Source organism: Achroia grisella, unplaced genomic scaffold (assembly GCF_030625045.1).
Source record: "Achroia grisella isolate CSIRO2021 unplaced genomic scaffold, CSIRO_AGI_Agris_v1 utg18712, whole genome shotgun sequence".
In the NCBI taxonomy this organism is placed as follows: domain Eukaryota; kingdom Metazoa; phylum Arthropoda; class Insecta; order Lepidoptera; family Pyralidae; genus Achroia; species Achroia grisella.
Window position 1 is genome coordinate 158,155 of NW_026712691.1, and position 25,219 is coordinate 183,373.

The 25,219-nt window shown below is 35.1% G+C and overlaps 2 protein-coding genes across 6 annotated transcripts in view; one reads left to right on the forward strand and one right to left on the reverse strand.

The window, feature by feature from the left end:
- LOC131841690 (centromere-associated protein E) overlaps positions 1 to 9,510 on the forward strand; it is a 26,351-nt gene extending 16,841 nt beyond the window's left edge. For all 5 annotated transcript variants that reach the window (XM_059190005.1, XM_059190006.1, XM_059190007.1 and 2 more), the window contains 18 exons: positions 83 to 254; positions 1,012 to 1,138; positions 1,221 to 1,335; positions 1,425 to 1,583; positions 2,212 to 2,433; positions 2,791 to 2,919; positions 3,005 to 3,169; positions 3,649 to 3,804; positions 4,045 to 4,143; positions 4,495 to 4,647; positions 5,228 to 5,365; positions 6,048 to 6,208; positions 6,472 to 6,589; positions 6,699 to 6,805; positions 7,188 to 7,353; positions 7,775 to 7,875; positions 8,585 to 8,705; positions 9,160 to 9,510. In XM_059190005.1, coding sequence (XP_059045988.1) covers positions 83 to 254; positions 1,012 to 1,138; positions 1,221 to 1,335; positions 1,425 to 1,583; positions 2,212 to 2,433; positions 2,791 to 2,919; positions 3,005 to 3,169; positions 3,649 to 3,804; positions 4,045 to 4,143; positions 4,495 to 4,647; positions 5,228 to 5,365; positions 6,048 to 6,208; positions 6,472 to 6,589; positions 6,699 to 6,805; positions 7,188 to 7,353; positions 7,775 to 7,875; positions 8,585 to 8,705; positions 9,160 to 9,222 — 2,472 coding nt within the window. In that variant the 3' untranslated portion in view covers positions 9,223 to 9,510. The remainder of the gene's footprint in view (positions 1 to 82; positions 255 to 1,011; positions 1,139 to 1,220; positions 1,336 to 1,424; positions 1,584 to 2,211; positions 2,434 to 2,790; positions 2,920 to 3,004; positions 3,170 to 3,648; positions 3,805 to 4,044; positions 4,144 to 4,494; positions 4,648 to 5,227; positions 5,366 to 6,047; positions 6,209 to 6,471; positions 6,590 to 6,698; positions 6,806 to 7,187; positions 7,354 to 7,774; positions 7,876 to 8,584; positions 8,706 to 9,159) is intronic.
- LOC131841691 (cullin-associated NEDD8-dissociated protein 1-like) lies at positions 9,232 to 25,194 on the reverse strand. The gene is given in 25 exon segments (XM_059190009.1): positions 9,232 to 10,059; positions 10,422 to 10,568; positions 10,881 to 11,124; positions 11,795 to 11,983; positions 12,415 to 12,552; positions 12,965 to 13,084; positions 13,463 to 13,661; positions 14,000 to 14,160; positions 14,577 to 14,731; positions 15,255 to 15,426; positions 15,836 to 15,967; positions 16,653 to 16,781; positions 17,517 to 17,710; positions 18,074 to 18,279; positions 18,485 to 18,589; positions 18,591 to 18,643; positions 19,151 to 19,284; positions 19,632 to 19,740; positions 20,035 to 20,208; positions 20,786 to 20,948; positions 21,665 to 21,822; positions 22,209 to 22,343; positions 23,054 to 23,267; positions 24,548 to 24,717; positions 24,802 to 25,194. Coding segments are annotated over 25 exon segments (3,774 nt in total). The 5' UTR covers positions 24,844 to 25,194; the 3' UTR covers positions 9,232 to 9,928.
- Positions 25,195 to 25,219: the final 25 nt, after the last annotated feature.

Here is a 25,219-nt window from a genome sequence, read left to right on the forward strand (position 1 = left end):
CAAGTCAAAAAAAAGCATACCATGTATCCAGTATAATTGTCAGGTATCGTTATTTATAAATAATTATAATTTATATATTCAGGCGGACCGTAAAAAATTGGAAAGAATACGTGTTGCTCATGATAAAGACATTAAGAACAAGGAAGCAGAACTAGCGACATTGAAGGGTAAACTAAAAATCTTAGAACAATCTTCTGGTGCAGGCGCCAAAAGAATAGCTGATCTCAAACAAGAGTACGAAGAATCACTTAAAAGTAAATATTTTATTCATTTCACATTCATACTCTGTTGCATTTTCTGCCTTATTAAGGCAGAAAGTGCAACAGTGCAGCAGTGCACATATTTCTTCGCTCACTCAATAAAAAAAAGAATAATTGTAAAATCTATGTATTTATATCAGTTATCTAGTACCCATAACACAAGCTTTAGCTAGCTTAGGTAACTGTGGTCTAGATGGCGCTATGTGAATTGTCCTGAAAAATAAAATCATTTGACCTGCAGCGTAATTATTGGTTTATGGCATTAAAAAGATATCATGTGTATTATTGTCATAGTATCATAGTAAAAAGATCTATATACATCTTTAGTATCTAGAGTATTCTTGAATGCGGTTGATTATAACTCAAGTATTGTATAAATATAAACCCATACAGACATTATTATTTGTTTCGCAATTAATAATGTCTGTATGGGTTTGTCTTAGATTATGTCCGTCTGTTTGTTACTCTTTTACGACTCAACGAAATTTAATTAAATTTAAAATATAATTTAGTCTATTACGAACAAAGGCAGACATAGTCGATCTTTTATCTTTGCAATTTTATGAGTAGCAACTAGTTAACGATAGTTCCAGAAACAAACCTTCGATTATCAAAGAAGGATAAAATACCATAGAATGTCATCTATGTAATGTGATTTAAATGTAACTTTATCATAAATCAGTCTACATGTGTTGCTACATGAAAGTTGTAATAGTAGTCATCATAATATAGTAATGGTTATTTGTTTTAGAACTAGAACATTCGTTAGCGATGGAAAAAGCAGAGTATGAAGAATTAACTGGTAAATACGAAATACTTGAAGAAGAACATGTAGTAACTAAAGCCCGACTAACTGTGGAAAAAGAACAAGCTCAAGGGTAAGACACTTATTAATTTTCTTGTCTTAAGAAATGTTAAATCTTAGGTATACACGTTAATAATAATTGTTCATGTCCACAGTGAACTGTTACATGTTCAAAAAGAGCTAAATGCAGCATTATCCAACATTAAAACTGTTCAGGATAATTATGAAACACAGTCTACAGCATGGCAGAAAGAAAAATCTAATATGCAGGCAAGTATGCACTAAATAATGGAGATTGTACTCTCATTTAAATAAATCTGTGCTTTTATCCATCCTTTTTTTTCTATCTGTTATAATAGAGTGAAATATCGTCACTACAAGATCGGTTATGTGGCGGTGGATGGGAAGTGGAACGGGCAAGGTTAAACACACGTTTAGAACAACGGGAACAAGAATTACGGACAGCAACTGATAAACTCGATGTACTCACACACCATCATGATCTCCTCAAAAAGGAGGTATGCAGACCCTAAAGTGTGGCACACACTTAATTATATACATATTAATAGGATTTGCAAGAACTGGACTGTTCTAAACACTACAACTAATATTTATTTAGTTACTCAACCAGTTACTTGTGTGTCTAATATTTTGACTTACTTATAAATTAGTGCTAATTAGTAGTTTTCACACATGTTAACTTAAAATGTAAAGTTCCAACAACTATTTAAAAGAACAACATGCAGGTTTCTTGTGATAAGAACTTTCCGAAAGAATAGTAAATTAAAAAAAACCTACATTTAAGTTTAATAAAGGATTTTCTATGCGATACTACATTTTTATGTAATTGTATTATTATTCTTAAAATTCATTGTAAGAATCATTACATATATACTTTAAAAGTACTTTGTATTAGTTCAAAATATTAACAGTGGTCCGGCTCCGTGGTCTAGGGGTCTAGCGCACCGGCTTACATTCGATGGCCGTAGGTTCTATTCCTCGCACGCAAATATTTGTATTCATGAGTATGATTGTTTGTAGGTACTAGTCAGAGTGTTTTCTTTCTATTATGTATGTAATTACAAAAAAAACATATTTAATCATTTATATCAGTTGTCTACACAACACAAAATCTTCTGTTCACAGTTAGATGAAGTTCGAAAGAAATCAGAAGATTATGAGAAAGTGGCAAAAGTTCATAGGAGCTTAACGGCAGATAATGCTGAACTGGAGCGAGAGTTAACAGCTCTGAATACAAGACTGGAACAAGCAGATAAAGCAAGAAAGACCGAGCTTACAGAAACAAAGACAAGATACGAGGACCAAATGAATACTATGCGAGACGAGCTAAAATCGTTACATAATCAAGTAAGTTATTTTGAACATATATTTTATAGAATATGTAATAGAATAAATACACATATGTATACAGAATAACATTTAGTTTTCAATTGAATTTGTGCCGTACTTTACTATAAACATTACTCGAATACATAATATACCTACACGAAAACACGCAGCCAGATACAAACAATCACACTCATGAATACAAATGTTTGTACCGTACGAGCACTCGAACCCGCGACCATCGGAAGAAAGACGGTGTACTAAACTGCTAAAAAACCGAGACGGTCATTATTATTCCCCAAAGAATTTAAAAATATCTGATTTTGTTATTATTTTAATAAAATCATGGTTTAAACATACGTGCAAACATGATTACAGGTATCAAGGTTCAAGCGAGAAAGAGATAATTATAAACAGATGTTAGATGCGGCACAGAAAACAATGGCAGAAATTAAAAACAGCGGTAACGCAAGAACTCAAAGAGCATCTATATCCAGTACGGATGAGGTAAATATTTCATAGGACATTTATATTCCAACTTCCTTGTCTTTGTCAAAATTACATATTTGTTTTCTTAATATTTCATTATTAGGAAGAATACCGCAGCAAAGTGGCTACTTTAGAGCAACAAGTGGCATGCCTTGAAGACGAATTATGTGAAGCGCGAATGCTGTCTTCCAAACTTAATACTGAGCTCGTGAGTGAAAAATCTTCTGCGGAAGTGCGTCTAGCGGAGATGCAATCGAGATTAAATGAGGTACGCAGAACTTCGACCAACTGGATATAAATTGTAATTTGTTTTACCTCACCATCTGTTATGTTTACGTAACATTCATTTCAATCAAATCAAATCAAAACAATATGCATTTATTTAGTCTAATGCAGACACTAACAATAAGTCTAAGTCAAATGTTTTCAGTTGGGAAAGTACCTAGCTTGAACCGACAAGATACTACTCTACCTCTTTTCAAAAGGGATAGTACATAATTATAACTTATTTTTAATGGAGGGTAATGGAATGGTGCACTCACGCATACACAAGCATAAAGTTAGGTCGGTTATCGTGGCTAATTCATCAGGAATTAACAACTTGTGGTTTCCAGGGGTAAAACGCGTGAATGTCGACCTGACAGGATAAGGTGCATTGCTAGCAGTGGAGCACTAGGCATTACAGTAAATACCTTTCCACCACGCTAATAATTGATATTAAAACTTAAGATGTTTGGTTCATAACAGTACGAAGAAGAGCGATTGTTATCATCCGGTAGAGCGCGAGTGGCTGGTTTGGCGACCCGAATGGAGCTCGCGTGGCACAAAGAACGAGATGAACAACAACGTCTACTTCAAGAGACTTCCACACTTGCCAGAGATTTGAGACAGACTCTTTTCGAGGTAATTAACAAATGACGACAGCATATGTAAACAATTTTAATAATATAGTTATAGTGAATCTATTTTAAAATATTTAATACTTTGACAGACCTACATACATAGATTCTGTTTAATAAGAATAATATAGTAATAATACAAAGCGTATTAGTATAGTCACAGTGTTAATAGTTACTACATGAATATCGTAGGTAAGGAATTTTATAGTTGTTAACGTAATTCCTTCTTTTATCTTTATTATAGGTGGAGCGTGAACGTGATAAGGAGAGATTAGACATGAAGAGAAGAATAGATCAATTGAAGAGGACCACCGAAGAAGAAACTGAAGAAGCTAAGAAAAAGGTTATGTATAAATAGATAAATAATTTATATATCTATATCTTATATACCTTCGCTTATAACAAAATATAAGTAAACACAAAAACGTTTGGTTCTCTCTCTTTTTTGAACATTTTTGAACTGATTGTGATTCTCCATATTTATATCATTTCATTCTCTTGCTTTAATTGTAAACCAATTTAGAAGTTTGTGATATCTTACTATATATTTCTACACTTAAATATCCGACTAGCCTAGGTTAATAGTGACAAAATATACTTATATATTAGTGGTATAATTTCGCATTACTGTCGAATAGACCTAAACACGAATACGCTGCTTGATCATAAAAAAATGCGTTATGTCAATCATCAGGTGACAGAGTTGCAGTGTGACCTGCTGGAGTTACGGGACGCGCACGCGAAGCTACGCACGGCCAATGAAAAATTACGGCGTGATAAGGAGCGCCACGATCGCGATCGTGACCAGAACAAGCTGCTCGTCACCTCCCTCAAGCGCGCCCAACAGGTAAACTACAACTCTAGCGGTCTACTCTACAAACAAATTATAGACTAAATATTTATTATGTTTTTAAAAATTATAGACGTTAGACGATATATATATTAACAGATAAAAATGTAGATTGTAATATTGATCTATTATCTTATATACTAAATAACAACAGTAAAATGTAAAATGGGGTAACGATGAGTGCCCTAGTCAGTAGACAAAATTTTGTTTGCCTCACAATCCTTCGTTGCGTAGTTTTAAAGATTTAAGCATACATAGGGACAGACAGCGACAGCTACTTTGTTTTATACTATATATATATATATAATGGATTGGATTGAAATCGTTATAATAAAAAACCTATATCAAAAATCTAACATAAAATAAAGGGAATTAATTACCTTAATAATTATAAAATAATTATTTACCCAACATATAATACATATACATATATTATTATTATATTAGACAAAAAAGGCTCTCAAACAGCGACGGAGTACGTATATTTGTGACTTACCTACTTACTCTAGTACTTGCGTTTGTTTTTTACGTATAAATATTATGTAGGTATTTTAATATAATCTTATATGTTGTACAGGATGATGATAGAATAATAACACAGCTACTGGAGACAATAGAGGATTTAATGAAGCAAAGTCCAGACCTGTTCCGTACCGAATCCGGTATAAAACCTGAAAAGTCTCTCATGACACCCACACCACCGAGGCGAAACAGAGTAAGTAGCTTAGCGTTGAGATTTCAATAAGTAATTTTACCTGCAGACTAATTAAAAAAATCCTCGATTGACTAGAAAATGGTCATTTTTCAAAATTAGAAGCTAGAATTGCCTCCTTTTATATAAGTCAATTAAATTAACCACGCCGTCTTAATCATTATCTAAATACTTTTAAAATGATATATAATACTTGTGTGTAAATTTAAATAAATTTGGAAATTTTAAATGCTTGTCTTGTAAAAAATATACATTTTGAATACTGCCATTTTTATATTTAACCAAAGAATCTGGCTCTAATGTAATGTTAAATAGACTATAAAATTCCTCATGGATTCGATAATAAAATATTAAAAATAATTCCCGAAATTCGATTTCTAATTTTAGATTTCACATTCAGTCTCTTCAGGTTTATATTATACTTACCTAGTATCTGTAACTCGCGACTCGTCTGCATTAACTTTTATTTCCTATTTCCCTGCTTCCAGATTATTTTTAGATAAAAAGTAGACTATAACCGTCCTCGTGATTTTCATTGAAAACTTTATCTTCACGCCAAATTTAATTAAGATCATATTCAACCGTTTTTCTAAAAAGATATCAGATATCATAACAAACAGACTGCCATACTCATACATTTATAATATTAGGTATATTTACACACACACACTTTTATATTGTGCAGTCATCAAAGTCCCGATCTCGGTCAGCGACGCCGGAGAGCGCAGAAGCCAACAGCGCAGTTGAAGCAGCGGCGACTGCAGCACGCTTGCGGCGCCTCACCGACGAGCTACGAGCTTCCCGCATTGCCGAACGTCAACGCAGGCAACAAGCCAGTGCCAGACGGTAATTTGACGTTTTTTATTAACATTTCTGTTTTCTAAAAGACAATTTTTCCCATAAAATAAAGCCGATTTTACAGTGTTTAAAAAGTGTGTAGCACTCAAAAAATATATATATGTATAACCGACAGAAAACTTCCTTCAAGTGTTACAGACTAATAAAATTACTTCAAATTGCAGAATTGTTTAAAAGTATCAGAGTCCTTATTAGTCACAATTCAATTTGCTGTGAGTGTAGGTACAGAAAAGAACTGGTTTTTCTTTCAGTGCTATGTCGACAGAGCCACGTGACACACTGTCTGTGACGCCAGCGTCGCGTACGCCTTCGCGAGCTCCCTCGCTCAAGAAGCGTTCCATTTCACTCGAACAAACTACGAAGGAACAGGTATGTATACCTTTTTTATACTACGAGATACAATAAACTATGTGGGAAAATAAATATCTTACGTGATCACAGATAATAAACTATATTAATAATTGTCTGTATGTTCCAGAGCTTAATTTGGAAATCCGTAGATGAGAGCAGTGTCTCATCAATGCAATCTTTAGATGGCGATGATGGTCGTTTATTTACAATGCAACGTGATACCAGTCTCGATAGGTAAACAACTTCTTAAGAACAGTTAAAATTCCTTTCAAATAAAATTTTATAAACCTAATTAGTGTTTAACTGTTTTTGTCATGTAACATTGTATTGTCAATTCATTTTTACATTTTTTAATAAATGATAATGGTAGTATGCTCCAGTCTTCACGAACGGATGGCACCAATAGAAGATTATAAGATAAGCATGAGGGTCAATTAGACCATCGTGGCAAATTCACAAGGAATATATCATAATGATTTCCAGGAGGATACAAGTGGAGGTCAACCTGACCTGGTACATAACTAGCAATGGGATCATTAGTCCACATTACTAAGAAACCACCCCCCTTCAATTCAATTCTTCTGGAGCATCCCTACAGAAAGATATTATTTTCCAGTCGTTTGTCCGGTGGATCAGCACAGAGCGATGTCCTACCAGGAGACAAAAAGAAAAAGAAGAGTCTTTTCGGCAAATTAAAGAAACTTACCAAATCGCGATCTATAGACGACCAAGTGGATCATCCAGAGATCGTTGACTTTAGACCTATTGGCACCGTTTCCCAGGTAATTACAAATAGTATTGAGTTTAAAAAGAAACTATAAAAAAGTATCGTTAAAAAATATTTCAATGTTAGAGCCATTATGACAGGCTCAGTGGTAATTTATACAATTTAGTACACCGCCTTACCTCTAATGGTTATTTCGATTCCTTGCACGAAGCAAATAAACATTATGAATACAAAATTCATAATGTTTGTATCGGTCTGAGTAAATAGAACAAAAAAGTATATATCTAATAACCACAATACAAATTGCTTATCTTGGGACTAGATATAGTTGTGTGAATTGTTCTAAGATATTATTATTGTAGTAAAGGACTAAAATTCTATAAATTACATATATGTGTATTTAGAATATAAATGTGTGCTATAATGTGGTGTTATCAAGCGGAATAGCGATTATTTTATTAATTAAACTATTACAGGGTTCAGACTCTGATATGAGCGCAGCGGGCAGCAAACGAGACTTGCGCGGACGACTTTCCGATATGTTTAGCAGAAAGGGGCAGCTGTCACGGGGGAACAGGTAACAAGCAAGTTAACACCATAAATGTTATTTAATATTTTGCCACATTAATTTGTGTTTTGAATTTTTTCATAATACTTGGAGTAACAAGGACAGACAGTCTAACGCAAATTGCTATATATATATATATATATATTTACATCAAAGTAATTATAATGACAATATAGTGCAGTGACTTTTAAAAACGTTCTATTCTAGTTCGACGATCTAAGGTACCATTGTATTTGTAGTTTTGTCTCGTGTTAATGGTAAACTGTACCGACATGATTAGCTACATTTTCTGTAAATTAGTCGTAAAAAATATTAGACTGACAAATGTTGACAAACGCCTATAAAATGTAACATATTTGCATAAACAAATGTATTTATTGAGACTTTGATTTACGGATTCGCTTCATTGTTTCTTTTTATTATACTACGATAATGGCAAATAAGCGTACCATCTAATGGTAAATGGTTATGTAAGCCTATGTAATGTATGTATGTACGTGACCTATGTAAGCCTGAAACCCTGGTGTTTCAGGCTTAAATAGGTCACGTGTCACATGTAGTAATATATCGTGGTAACCTAGGCAGGCATTTCATTCCACAATCAAAGCGTACGCAGGAGGAAGCTCCTCCGAAACGGCACTGTCCGAGAATAAATTTGTGCAGACTACTCTGATTTTCTCTCGAGCCTTAGGAAAATTGTAGTTTTTGTCTATCGTAGCAAAGAGCTGAGCCCAGAGCGTCCGGTGAGCGCGATGTCGACATCAACGACGAGACCCATGTCACGCAACGCGAGCGCGGCCACACTAGCGCGAGCCTCACCTGCTAAACCTCTCAAACCGGTAACATTATTTATTTTGTCAAAATTAAATTGTTTTTTACTTTTGTCCTATTCTTTAAGTGAAGAGAAATTATCAATATTATTATTTTGTATCCACCAACTTCTGGGTGTAAATAATTTAGTGATGAATATCTCAAAATACTAAATATTATATATATATATATATATATATATATATATAAACATTACTGTTGTTTTAACATGAGCGAGTTCGTAAAATATTAAAGTAGCGAACATGTACTTCTCAGTCTAAGAGCACCAGTATCATACTCTAGCTGCAAGACTTCGTACTATTCTCTAGCCAGAGTTAAAGGAACTTATGGCCAAAAATAATTTACAGAATAATAAAAAAACAGTACTTACTTCTTTTAAGTATAACGTCCAATTTCAATTTCAGTATACATACAGAAATAGACGAAGATTAAGAATCATTCTTTATAATGTTCTGTCCACAGACCGACGCCCCAAGTTCGAGAGCATCAAGCGCCACGCCCGCGGCCAAGAGGAAAGGAAAATAACTGATACTATTCTTGTTTCACTTTACTAGTGTATTTATCCATTCTTTTGCAATTTTCCATATAGCATATCACAATACATACATTACGATAATTATGTATAACTATCAACAGATCTCTCGAATTTTGGTTGCCGAGAGTATGAGCGTTTGCCATTCTTTTCTAATTTGAACACATACATTGGGAAAAAGAATGAGTAGTTAATCATTATGAGTATTATCTATATTTCTTCAGAATACTTTAATTCTATTAATACAGATCATAAATTTATGGTGAACTCGGCAGCGAAAATAGATAGTAATGCAAAGCTAGTAACGGTCAGCCACAACATTTGTACAGCGACGACCTAATGATTCCTAAAACCCTACTATACTTAATATTAAATCTCTTAGTGAGGCACCCCGATTATTATTCGTTACTGTTACGTCAGGGACTTAGTAGAGCTTTCTTGTAACTATGTAATTTTATAATAAAAAACTGTTGAACAAATGGCGTAAATATTATTTGGATGAGATCACGATTGAAATTATACAAATGATGTTCGACTTTAAACTTTTATACAATAATGAAAAGGAAGAACAGGGGTTCTCAACTTAACGTGAAAACAAAGGGAAACAACGAATGAACTTGCGTGCGTGCACGAGCGAGACGGACACTAGATGCGGAGCGAGTGCAGCGAGAGCGGCGCGGGCGCAGTGGCGCGGCGCGGCTAGCTCTGGTCCATCAGGTTCGAGTCCACGCCGCCGCCGCTCGAGTCCTTCAGGATCGACTCGAAAATTGGCTGCAAGTCCGGGATCGTTTTGATTTGCGTCACGAACTCCATCAGATGAGGGTTTTTCTCTGAAATAATACAACATAACATCAGCTATAATCATGTGAAATATAAATGACATTCGTAGATATAAATATGTAAATCTGCATTAAGACATTCCTAGGGCACTCCATAGAATTGTCATCATCATCATTACATAGTATAAAATAAAGTCGCTGTCGCTGTCTATCCCTATGTATGCTTAAACCTTTAAAACATCGTAACGGATTTTGAAGCGGTTTTTTTAATAGATAGAGTGATTCAAGAGGAAGGTCTATAAGTATAATACATGTATATAATACAATATACCAAAGAATTCCAATGATAACACATTTCAGTCTTTAGTTTCCCAGTCCTTTTCATAAAAAACTATTAATATAAAAGTACTCACCAGCCTCTGGTATTTGTAGCAATGCTGCAGCAGCGCGCAGAGCGGAGCGCTTCAATTCATCCTGTTTTTCATACTCTTGCTTCACAGAATTGGCCTTCACTTTCATAGTACATGTTACTCTTAATGGCTCCACTAAGCTCTCGAGCCCTGGTAAATTGAAACTAAAGTTATAAATACTAGTCTAGAAGATTACCAAATATCGCCTAACTTAAAAAAATATATAGAACAATTGACTAACAGTATGGCACAGATGAAGAAGCTTTCATATATTGAAATTGAAACAATAAGCCAATTAATAAATATTATAAACTTTCTAATAGACATGAGCCAACTAAAAATGCCGTGATACCCATAAATAGCCATTCCAGAGAACTAAGGTGTTATATTCATATTGCATAACTATATATGCATCTGACCATAGTACCTATTGACGATATATTATAAAATAGTAAGACTAACTTTGCAAAACGACTGCAGGGCAGAGCTGTGCGAGCCTAGCACACATGAGGTAAGTGAGCATCTTGATGTCGTAATGGTCACGCAGGCCATCCTCCACGTGCCTCAGGAACTCGAACACGTCCAGGCGGTCTAGACACGTGCCCAGCAGTGTGTACATGCACTCAAAAGCTGCCTTGCGAAGGTCCAGCCCGTCGTCTACAGAATGTTTGAACGGACCCATCTCCACTTCACGGATTAGCTCTTTCTACAAAACAGATACTTATTATTTATGTGCTTTTTAACATAATTGATACGTGTCTATTCTGTGTGTAGTCAGGAGACAATATTATATTGACAGTGGTTCTGTCATCATATATGTCTATATCTAAATATATAAACTGTGCACGACGCAACTCTCTGTATATTATTTATGTATTTTGTCTATTATTTTATATAGAAAAATATATATGTCATTGTTATTCTTGTTCTGCTAACTGTTATAATTTTGTACATAATATTATATCTACCAGCCCCATATATATACAGTCCTTCGTTCACATAAAGTATATACAAAGCATGGAAAACCGGCATCGTTATCAACCGACGGTAATAAGTGTGCAATTGAAATTATTTGAAAAATATAATACTGTGTCAGGAGCAGGCACACATTCTTCATATACATTGTGTGTGCCTGCAATTACAATTGAATCCACCTCTGCAATTTTTTTTTATTTAGCCATTTTCCTTCTTAGTACTGCCACGTAATCTATACAGTTTATTCGTTTGTTATCTACTACATAGAATATTGGCTATGATATTAGGATACTATAGAGACGGACAACACATTCGCTAAGTTATTTTAACAAAACTACTTAAATCTACAAAAGTTATTTTGTGTAAGTTCGCAAAGTGGAGTGTGTGTGTAGTAGTGGTACCTTGACTTTGGTCTCGAGATAGATGGTGGGCAGCACGTCGGGCAGCAGGTCGCGCACGAGCGAGGGCTTGTTGTGCGCGGCGGAGTTGAAGGCGACCAGCGCGACGCGCCGCACGCCCAGCTCGCCGTCCCGCAGCGGCACCAGCAGCTCCGGCATGCACGCGCACAGCAGCGGGTCGATCGCTTGCGGCTGACGCACCCCACCAACACATCCATATATATATATATACTTGTAATGGATCTGTCACCACGCGGCACCCTTCCATTTTGTATGACATGGGATATATTTAAACCTTCGGTAAAAACTGCTAGCTATCTTGTCACAAATATCTAATCAAGTCAGTCAGGTCGAGTGCAGTGATGGCTGTCTCATCTGTCATACTGGTGAAAGAGTGCAGCTTGTAGAGACTGGTCTGCTCTAATTACTACGTCTGATTTACTCTTATTTAGTAACTCAACCACTTGGTTGTATATCTAATATTGTTTCTATTAGAGTATTTAATTCAATTAGTGCATGTGAGGTACATTTTAAGTTTAATTAGATATAAACTGATAAAAGTATTCCTTATATTTTTTTATTTTGTAATAAATAAACACTATACATATTATAATGACACTAACCTGATCAGAAATGGTGAATTTAACCGCAGTAACTGCTGTCGTTCTAGTAAGTGGTTCCGGTGACTTCAAGAATTCCTTCAATTGAGGCAATAGTTCTTGGGGTTCTAGTAAACATAATTTACCTAAACATTCTGCTACCTGAAATATAAGCAAAATTCATTGCATCACGTGCCTTATGTTTTAATTAAAAAAAACATGCATATAATCTAAAATAAAAACCTAAAAACAAAGAATAAATCCTGTGCTGAATCAATTCAGGAATATGCATAAGAATACGCCAATGTTCTTATACACATGCCTGAATTGAATGATGATTGATGAAAATCAAAACACTACACAGTCAGTACTGAGTAGTTAATTAAAACTAAATACATAATTCATAGCACCACATTTTTCTTTCTGTCAACTAATTATCGGTCTGCAACTAACCTTCCTATCGGTATCCTAATGATAAGTAATTACAAAAAAGTATTGAACTTTTCCGATTTTTCTATTAGTCATGTGTTAGGCCATAACAATTAAGAATTTAGTACAAATCATAGGCACTTACCACGTTACGAGACCCTTCTTCTGCACATTGGCAATGTTTAGATAGTTGCACCCAAATTTCTCGTATAAAAGGTCTTAAGGCTTCTACACCTTCCGGTGTACATGATTCTGAGGTAATAATCTATTGACAAAAAAAATTTGGGATGTATCACCAAATAAGTTTGTTTTATATTTAAGGGTTGTATTTAGAAATGCGCTAAGACTTGATTGTTCATAGAGTTAAATATTACAGTTAAGACACAAGATTCAAATGGTTTATAAATAATAAAAAAAAATTAACCAGCAATTAAACATTCTACTTTAATTCCTTACATTATTGGACATCTTTTTTTGTAATACTATAGCATTTTACGTACACATATGATAAAAATCATCATTGACTAAATGAAAGAATAAAAATTAGTAGCATTTAATAAATTACCCTGAACTGTAATTGTAACTGTATGTTAAACAAGTAAGAAACATTGTAAACATTTAGTTCAAACATTGTATAACTAACCTCACGTAAGGAGTGTAATAACAGATACTGGCGTTTGGGTTGCGCTTCTATTTAACCTAGTATGAACGGCAGAAACTCTGGTAGGTTACCGACGGCGACCGAGCCGAGTGCGTAGCTCGCCGCTGACTTCACTTCCTCCGAGGATGGTGTAAACGAATCCAAAAGCACCTCCTTCAGTTTCGGAATCGAACTCAAGTCTCTGAAAATATGTCGATTAACACAGTAATTATATTTAAGTTAAATAGGTTAGACATGGTTGTATTCCATAAAATATTGGCAGAGCCAGCTTGGGATCCAGCAAAGTTATTGTTCTGGCTGATATCATTAATTTAAGTTGATTATTTTTAATTGTTATTTAGTGTAGCTACGATGGGTTTATTGTCGTCATATTTAGTGCAGAAATATACCAAATAAAGAGCAAAAATAATTAGCCTGTATTTTATGGCCTGTAATATTATAATATTGACCAGCAAAAAAGTTTCGCAATACATATGTAGTACTGGGTGTTAAAGGGCAGTAGAAAGGGTGAGAACTAACAGGTGTCGTCCGATCTCCGCGAGCGCGAGCAGCGCGAACATGTGGTGCGGGTCGGAGGGCGGGCGCGCGGCGTCCCGCAGGAACTCGCGCACCACCTCCAGCGCGTCCGCGCCGCCCTCCACCACCACCGCCGCCACGCACTTCGCCAGCGAGTGGAACGCCTGCCACACACGCAACACACATTCCGATTACACCACTCACTATTTTAACCGTCACATTCTGATTACAACACACACTTTTTGAACCGTTTCAGTGCCATGAGTTTTTACTCATGCTTAAAATAGTAAGAAAAATGGTTGATTTTTTCATATCCCTTTCAGGCAAAAATATCTGCATCTCTTTAAAAAATTCTAATCATATCTTCCCTACTTTCGCTAGACGGCAACCGATATTGGCAATTTTGCAAGAAATCTTAATGTCCTCATCGAAGAAAAATTAGATTTTTTTCTTATTAAATTTAACATTACGGAGTGTGAGGTAACAACATCGCGACCAGTCGTTCTTTATTATTTTTTAAGACTCCAAATATAGTATTTGGGGGCAGTGTGGTGTGTCAGATGTTGGCAGGTGTGGGTACCTGCTTGGTGTGGTGCGCGGTGGCGTGCACGTTGTGGTCGTGCACGCGGTGCACGGGCGCCACCAGCAGCGCCAGCAGCTCGCGCCGCGAGCACCCCGCCACGTCCGCCGCCACCAGCGCGCTCAGCACGCCCAGCATCGCCGCCAGTGCTCCGCCTGAACACCACACACACACACACACACACACACACTATTAAACGATCACATTCATTTCAGATCTTACCTCACCAGATGTAACCTCAAAATTTCAACATGTCAATATTCACTTAGTGACGAATTTTGAGCAAATGGAGTTAGACACGCTTTTAACCTTTGAATTTTTACGTCGGCACGAAAACCAACTCGGTATACTAGTTTCTTTTCACATTCCCTCTTTCAGGAATTTGCTGACATAGAAAAGGGCGTGCATGGAAATGTCGACAAAGAGAACGAAAAGGACTGCGCGCGCATCGTCCGTTCGCACAATCCTGCGTAGCTTCGCGCGCTTTTGCGATGAATAAGGATCACTGGAAAATGGGAGACATCTGACCATGGTACTAAAATCTAACTACAGATTTCTTGATAATTTACAAATCTTAAAGGGGAATAAATATTTTTAAAAAGTTAACGTAAAATATAGATACAAACGTATGAGAGAATTGGGAGCGAACGCGTGGTGCGCGCTGCAGTAGATACGTACCCTGGAGCAGCGGCGACTTGGCGAGCGCGAGTATGTTGGGAGTGAGCGCGTGGCGCGCGTCCGGCGTGAGCGCGTGCGGGCAGCGCAGGCAGGCGCCGCGCACCAGCGTGAGCGCGGTCTGCGCGCAGTGCAGGTCCGCCTCGCTCACCAGCGCCGGCACCTCCGTCAACACCTGCCACCTGTCACGACCGGGACCGTTCAGAACGCGACTACACACAACTGACTAACTTGCTCTGTTGCGGCCACAATAATGTATCCACTCAGATGGCTTTAGTCTCTGTATTTATTGGTTTTATGATAATAGCGTCAAAACGGAATAGCTGACTGACTATGGCAACTATCCATGTTTTTAATCTGAATATTTTTACTGCCAAATAGGGTTTCTTATTCAACGTAGTTCTTAAAATTAAATATATAAAAATCACAGCAATTGAGAAAGTTCTCTTTCATTACGATTACCTTCGTAATGAAAGAGAACTTTTCAGTCGAAGTGAGAGAGAAGTTTTATTTCAGTCGAATGAACAATCCAAAATAAATCATCACAAAAAAGAAATGACACTGGCAACTTAAATAATACGTACCTTGCTCAGAAGCTCTATACTGATGGCGTTGCTATAGTTTTGCACCAGAGTATCCAGTAATACTAAGGTAGACAACTTTAGAGCTCTTTGATTCTTTCTCAAAAACGATCCTAAGATAGGCACTGCGTCAGACTGAAATTAACAAATAAAATTATCCTAACTGTTACCAGCGGCTCACGGTGTGAACAAATTTTAATCCTCTATTTTATACCCTTCCAGAAATTTTAAGGTAATAATAACTTACATTTGTCTTTTGCGATGCAATCTATCATTAAATTTAATATTAATGTGTTTAGCCTTTTAGTAATGAAAACATATCAAAAGAGACAGACCAGACCACATTTACAAAATTAAGTATGGATTGTAATAAAAATAATATGTAATATAAATTATTATTTATAATAAAGCAAATTTATTGTGATATTGGGTATTTCTGTGTATGAAAATAGACATCCAAATTTGAACACTGTGCTACATTTTTCAAATTAGAGAATATGATCAACTGACGGCATAAATAATTTTATAATTAACAGATGTAGCTACAATTAATTTATACTTAATATTGCAAAGTATGTTGGTCTGTCTGTTTGAGTGTTCCGCACTCGAGTCGATTTCGGACGTCCGTGGTCGGTCACGTAATTAATAGACGACAATGGTACTGACGGTGCTTCAAGCAACATTCCCCGTACTGTATAATTCCAAACTTATATACGAAATAGAAAGGAAGATGCTGGGTATCTGAAATAGTTGAGATAGAGGTACCCAGAAACATTTTAAGAAGTCTAACTAGGTAATGTTGGTACCTGCAATAACTTACCAAAATAGGTCTCAAATCGATGCGTAGAGGGGACGAAGCGACTTTAGTCAATGCTTTAACAGTTGTAAGACGTGTAATTTCGTTACGCAGCCGTTCTAAAAATATGGGTAGACACACAGGAAGTTCATTCTGCAAACAAAATATCAAATATTGCTTTTTTGTTTACTTGTAAGCGTGCGCTGAAGATACGAATAAATCGTTTATGTCTATTAATAAGAATATAAAAGATTTGTCGTTACGTTAATTGTTATTGTTACGACACAGCTGGATATGATGGAGGTGTCCTATCTAAATCATCATCTTCTGCTTCTTCCTTATCCCATTTATTTGGGGTCGGCGTAATGTTTTTCGCTTCCATTCATATGTCCTATCTAAATGTTGACAGTAAATTCAAGTAAACAGGTACTAACTGAAATATTTCATCTAAATAACAAATTGAATTAAAATAATATTTTTCATATTTTTAATGATTAAACCAAAATTTTGTAATGTGCTTTATCTGAATATTTTCGAATAGTCAATAGAATGGAATAAGCTATTTTAGTAATAAATGTTTTGGTTAGCACATTCTTCCTATTTGGATCCATGTCTTTAATAAAGTTTTTCCTATTGTTTAAGACAAAAAAGTTAATTAACTAAAGTATACTCAGGTTATATCATCGTAAATATTATTAGTGTACCTATTATATATATGTATGCATATATAGTAATATAATTTCAACAATAATAATTACCATATAATTATAAACAAATATTTCAATTATAAACAATATATGAGGTTACTTTAGAAAATTATATAATTTCTATGAAATTAGACATGGTGATTATTATTTATATGTAAAGAAATTCACAGATACTACGTACTTGCAAATAATCGCCAAAATGACATATAAGTTGTCCGCAGGCAGCAATGGCACGCTCTTTTACTTCCTGATCCATGTCGGTGGCTCGCAAGCGCACCAGTGTGCATTCATACATCGCAGGGATGAACTGCTGCAACTCCTCGGGAGGTGGTTCCACAAACACCGCTTCCTTGCCCTCTATATTTTCCACATTATCTGCACAATAATTGCTTTAGAATATTTTTGGTTCATTGGTCCTGTTACATATACTATGTGTCAAAACAAACAGCTATATGGTTAGGTTTAAGTACTCGAGGCGAAATTCTATTAAGGGGAAACTAGTGTTATTAGGTATTTACTGGTGAAAACTAAGTAGATTTTGTACCTATAGACACTAAACAAAATAGCCGGGTATGGGCGTCAAGTATAAGCTCATTGCCAGGGCGCAAGGCTAGGGTGATGTGACGAAGAAAAGTGGGATCGAGGCAAATATTAGGAATTAATTATTAATTAGGTCGTTCCCCGGGCCGGTTATAGCATTTTTTTAAGAAAAGAAAAAGGAAATGTTATAGTACTGACCGAGCGGGCGCATGACCTTGACGAGGGTTTGAAGCACGCGCAGCGCCTCGGCGGTGACCTTGTAGAAGGGGTCGTGCACGCAGGCCAGCACCGCGGGCAGCAGCGCCGCCACGTGGGCGCGCATCGCCGCCGGGCTGTGTCCGCGCACCAAGCACACCACGAACACCAGCGTCTCGATCTTCATCGACGACGCAGTGCTCTTGTCGCTGTATAAACATATATATCATCAATTTTATTTAGTTATTATATATTTGATAGTAATTGATTTTTAATTTATAGTTTATTTCGTCATTGACGCGAGAGCTTCGTTACATGCAAAGCCGCGAGAACGTCGTCATATGCGTAGCCTATTCGCGCGTGTAAGGGCGTATGTGTATTAGTGTGTATGCAGGTAATGAGAGGTGTACTGACGTGAGCGCGGGTGTGAGAGCTCGCACGACGCGCGCAGCTTGGTCGGCGAGGCAGCCGGGCGCGGCGGCCAGCAGCTCGCGCAGCAGCGCCAGCGCACAGCCGCGCGCGCACGCTGCGGCCGCGGATCACGCGCAGTGCGCCGCGCACCACGCCCGCCACCTGAAGTGTTCATTACACATGTATACTTTTAACCTCTGCCTAATTATAATAATAATAACTATAGGCAAAACAATATTGAGACTGCGGCTATATATTCGATATAGAGACTTCTTTGTAAGCACTATGGCTGCTCCACATATAGAGGGACATGGAACATGCCATGTTTATTTTGTGCAGTAGACAATTTACGTAGACCATTAGTCATAGAGATATGCAGTTATAACAAGATTATTCTATTATTATTCTTTTTCTTTTTTTTATACCTGGACAAGTCATACAACGAAATTAAATCCCAAGCTAAGCAAAGCTTGTGTTTTGGGTACTAGACGACTGATATAAATACATTTTTTTTCGCATACATTGATAAGAAATACCCATCTAATACAAACAATCATACTCAGCAGTAGAAATACAAAGGTTTGTACTTGCGAGGAATCAAACCTGCGACCATCAGAAGTAAGGCTGTGAAAATAAAATTTACAAGCAAATATAACTATATTAAAATACCCTTTGTAGAAGCAGAGCTTGCGGAGAGTTATCATTGGGAGCGATCGACATTTGAAGTGCGGGAGGCGGACGTGTAGCTCTCAGCAAAGCCGTGTACGCACTTAGGATATCACACTTGACATTTTCCTCTCGTTCTTTGAAAAAAATACCATTTTTTATACAATTTATATTTTCTTACAAAACATATTATAAATAATCTACAAAGAGGCGCAAAAAGCGGGTCAATGGAAACAATCCTGACACTGCACCGACTGGCCCCAACTTCTTAATATGCGCCGCTAAACCGACCAAGATTCTGTCTACCTACATGACGGAAGATAGCGGCGGTATGGACTGTTTCATCGTGGTAGATTGTCGTAGGAGTGTAGTGACCACAAAGATAATATTATTATTTTTTATTCTAATATTTTCTAAGTTTATAATATCAAGTTTATAGAGATAGAAATATATTATAATTATTATTATTAGATTAATTACCTACCTTTAAACCTGGCAATCAAAGCTGGCGAAACAGTCACGTACATTTCAGCTAAAAGCTCATGACGTGTTGCAATAACAGACTCCAGGCATTTAGCGGCTGCACGCCTCACCTGTTAATGAATTATTCCATCAAGTGTAAAATTCATTAATATAAATTTAATAGAAACTAGAGTAAAATAAGGTGCTATATTGCACGTAAGAATATAAAATGTTTCAATATTTGTCGTAAAAAATGTGAATACATGATTTTATCATTTTGCAGTTCAACTACGGGGTGACAACAACACAACACACACACACAACCTGTGACACAACCTGTGAAACCTCATTTTGAATTAACTTAGTTTAGAATTCTAAAAACAGTTATATATACTTTAAGTTTGGTGAAAAAATATTATTCTCACCTTCCATGACATATCATCATCATCAGAATATTCTTCTGAATCAGAATCGGGATCAGCATCAGGAGCAAAAGATTCATCCTCCATTTCTTCATCTTCTCCGCCACCATCCTCCTCTTCATCTTCATAATTGTAGTTAGGATCGTAAGTTATCATTTTTAAGCAGAGGTCAATTATCTGTTCAATTTATAAACCACAATTATTAATTAAATAGTCTGTCAGGAAATCATACATTTTACCAGAGATACACTGTAAAAACTCATAGCAACGAGTGGATGTTTCAGCCGCAAGCAGCTTGTTTTGTAAGCTGTTTATCAGTTGTAGGGTGCTGATTAAACAGTGAAATTACAGGGTGAGGCATGACTTCTTAGTCCTATTCAATGACTACATGTCATTACACATAAGTCTGTCACACAATAGTTCTGTACATGTATATAGACGAGGTTACCACATACCATCACGTGGGCCATGAACTTGATTGCGATTCTAATTACATAAAAAATAGTATGTACCATCAATTGGACTTTATTAAATATTCTCATATCAATTAATTATTATACTATCATCATAGTACTCTACCACAAAAAACAGTTAACACAATAATATAATTAGTGTTTGTAATATAAGTTGGACTCCATTTTCCGTAATTAGCCTCTCACCTGGGCCGTTGTGCGTGATATAATTAGTGTTTAATTAACATTTACTGCGCTGGAACCTATATGGGAAATCTATTTTTATTAATATTAAAACTTGCCGTTGGAATATGTGGTTGAACTTCTTTAGGACACTTCAGCACAAATGCTTCCAATGCTTGCAAGCAATGTTCACGCAATTCCTCATCAGCATCTGTGGAATGTTCTAGAACTTGAGGCGCGACACGCCATAACTGCTCACCAAATCTATGTCCAGCTTGACGACTAAAAACAGAATATTTTTAATAGGACATTTTTAACACCACAATCAACAACTAAACGAATTCTTTTCTCAGCGTTTACTACGCATAGGGAGTTACTTCGCTTCATTTATCATCTGTATTGTAAGGATATCGATATTTTCACATGAATATGATAAATAAAATAATGTCTCTGTCCATCTTTTTGTTACCTTTGCGGAACTAAATGGCTGAATGATGACGTTAATGAAATTTGAAATGATAATAGATTGTATTACAAGAATTGATGTAAGCCATCTTGAAGTGACAGATAATGGCTACTTATTATAATTACACCATGTGACCTATTTCCTCCCGCTCAATAACTTCCAAGATAACTAATAAGGAGGTATTAAGTTGTTTTTGGTTTTAATTCCCTTCCACAGTAACCTATATAGGTTACTGTGGAAGGGATATCTAGGTATATATCTAGGTTCAACTATTATATTCTTTCATATACATTTGATGCAATTTGAACCAAGAGGAAATGATTGAATGTTTGCAGTGCAATAGCAACGTTGTAAAGGTGCTGCTCATGACCTTTGCAGTGCACCCACCTTCGGAACAGCAGCTGACTTTCATTGGACTCTATAATACAACTATCGTAACCATCTTAGAAGTTTTTGAACTGAGGAAAAAAAGTAATATATATGAAAATATAAAAAGTATATCAGAAATAAAAGTATGTAGTTAATATCTTACCATACAGAAGCAATGCATTGTATGTGTGTGCGACTGACACTTGATGATGTTGATGAACCCAGTCCTTCCAATAGATGATCAATAAGTTTGTTATACAGAGATGTATTACAGGACATAACCAAATGTGATAATGCAACTATGGTGCGTTTACGAACTGCCTGCAATTATTTTTTAAATGATAATACGAAGAAAAAAATTCTCACACTGTGCAATATTAAAATCTATAATATGGCACACCTAGTTCAATACTTTTGAGTTAATACATAATTTTAAAAATTCACACTCTTATACTTTTAAATACTCTAGAGTGGATTCTTGAAAGTCTGTATTTTTTTAGTTAATTCAGTATAAGACAAGGTATGTGATAATTTAAATTAAGTGTAGTATTTCATATTGTATACAGACATTAATTATACTTGTATATCAGTAAAATTAGTAAAACAATAATACTATGTATAACTAAGAAATATTTATTTAGTTATATTTACTATAACAAGTTATTCAATAATAACAAAATCGAGCTGTTTAATATGCATTGTTGTACCTGGCGTGGTGATGCAAGCTGCGGAAGCAAGGAATTTAATAGCATTGTGTGAAAGGATATCAAGAGACCACCAAATCTACTAAGCAAATCAGCTAAAATATCCAATGCCTCCAGCTGAACAGAAACATCTTCTTGCTGAAATTAAATATTATTTAGAACATTTTAAAAATAATAATAACACAGGTCCAGGAGTGTGCTTTGGGTGCTAAACAACTAATATAAATACCTACATACATTTTTTGTAAATATTATTTTGTAAATAGTATACATAGAAAACACTCAGGCCAATACAAAAATGATAGTCATGAGTACAAATGTTTGCACCTTGGAAAGTAATAATAAACTGCTGAGGTCGTAAATATCTCAATATATTAGGGATTATAAATCACTAACAATAAAAAAATATCGACAATTTTAATTAAAACTTAATTATAATATAATTAACACTCAATTTAACCATATGTTCAAAATATTTTAAAATTATTGATTAGAACTACTATTTTATATATATTATTATTATGGAAATAAAAAATCTTCTTTGTCTGTCTTTTTTATTGAGTGAGACAACACTTCTTAATGAAGAAAAATATTTCTATATGTATATAAATCTTTCTATTGTTTTAATAGGGGTCTGTGATCATAAATATTTCATTACTAAGCCTTCACATCATCAAATCAAGGTGGTCAGAAAAACAGACATTTTTAATCTGGGTTAGCCAGCAATATTTGCAAAATTTTTAGTAATACGTGATATGTATAGTAACAAAACACATACAGAAACATCTCACTGACTATAATACAATTTTAAGATATTTATTAGTATTTACGCCAAAGTCTAAACACACCTTTTCAATAGCACTGCTCAGTCTCCCAGTAATTTTCTTACATACATTTGCTGCAAGAGTACTGGAACCCAATGGAAGTTCTGATATAACAGTCTTCAAGCCAATGCTACTTATGTCCCGCAACTGTTCAGTGTCTGAGAGCATGTTGGCACAAAGAGTCTCTACAATGCTCTCAACTTGAAACTCTTTTACCTTATTTACAAGGGGTCCTAGGCTGAAATAAAAATATTGCTATTTTTTATATGAGAATACAGAACATCATATGACACAGAAGAACAATGACGGTTCTCTGAGAATTGACTACCACAAATTGTAAACATCTGCATAATTGTATTCTGGAAACCATCTATTTCCAATAATAAGAATTGTTTGAGAATGTATATTATCTCACATTTTTTAACTGTAGATAGTCCATTAAAATTTATTATATTGAAGTCCAAATTGACAATCATCATATTGTCAATTGAGACTCTGTTGTCTAACTTCTGTGTTTAGGCTGTAAAAACTTGTTGAATTGTAATTTTCTATTTTAGACCATTAGTTTTAAACTTTTAAAAGCTGCCATATTATTTTAAAATTCACATACCTACACTAGTGTTTCCATTACTAACTTGCAAGTTAAATAACCGAAAAAAGAAACCTTTTTGTGGTTTCCATGAAACTGCTAACAAAATTTTTTAACTAAGTGGATGTTTTATGAAATATGGCACAATATGAAGATCATTTATTTTCTATTTTGGTGAAATATATGACAATTAAAAAAACTGTATTGATACAACATACCTATATTTATTAATACATATACTTTATAATTATTTTGTTAATATGATTTAAATAAACACCCACACTTCAATAGAGTATAAACTACAAAATCAGTAATAAATATTAATTTCTGACAATATTTAATAATCACAAAAACCTGGCAACAGTGTGATATTGATTTTGTATCGGAGAGATAATATGTAATTATTTCAATATTGCCTAAAATTAGATATTTTAAAGTCTGCTCCCAATAGATAGCTTGTGCACCATCTAGTCAAATAGTTTTCTATAATGTAGAATTAGCAAATGGCCTGTTCTCCAAGGAAATGTCTTACTTTTTGTAGTGTCCTGGGATATTCTGAATAATATATAAACTGCATACTGTGTTTTTAATTTATAAATTAAATATGGTTCCAATTTATAATAAAAAAAACCTAAAACATTCCTTCACCTATTTTCACTACATATTACAACTCTATTACTGCATCCTATTTTTAAACTGAATAGTCCCTGTTTTATCAACTTCAAATACTAGTTTTTTAATTTGTGGTTGGCAACCTAACAATAGTGACATGTTAAGTTGTAATATAAAGAGAGTATACACGAAATATGTATTGAAAAATGTGTTATTTCTAATTTTCACAGTTTACCAACTATACAAATAAAATCTTTCAAAATATATTACTTAAATTAACTTTTAGGTTAACCCATACATTTTTTGGGCATACATACCATTTCACAGCTAAATTTTGTACCTCGCCATTCTTATCTTCCAGTAATCGAAGAAGCATCTTAACCACTTTTTTTTCTGAATCATCATCAAGTTTTATGCTGTCTTTTTGCAACTCTGTCATTAAATCGTTAGTTGCCATGAACCTGAAATCTTTATCATTGGAAGTCATCTGAAATAATTAATCAATTAAATTATGATGTCAACTCAAATTAGCTATTTAAGACATTATTTTCACTTATTATTGCCGGCTTACCTTCTCCAAAAGATTTGCAATTTGATAGGATACACTAGCCATTTTGAGATATTTTCAGTCTTTGACAATATAAACACGGAATAAGTAATTCAAATAAAATAAGAACTAAACAATTTTAAGAGAAAATCTTTTATGAAGAACCATTTGAAATATTATACGAATATTTAGGTGTAAAATAAGAGTTGTTCCAGCGAGACCCTGGTAAGCGAAATTATTTTTCTTTCAATTCCATTCCATGTCATTTGGCCAAAATTACAAGACTGACACTTGACAGCAATGACTTGCCATTACCGGGGGTGCCAACCTTAAAACATACGAGGACAGATCAAGATAAAATCTAAACTGCACTGTGACTGTTGATCTGTGCTGTACTGTCATTATGGTCATGTTGTTTAATTTGTAAATAACCTGAAGTAAC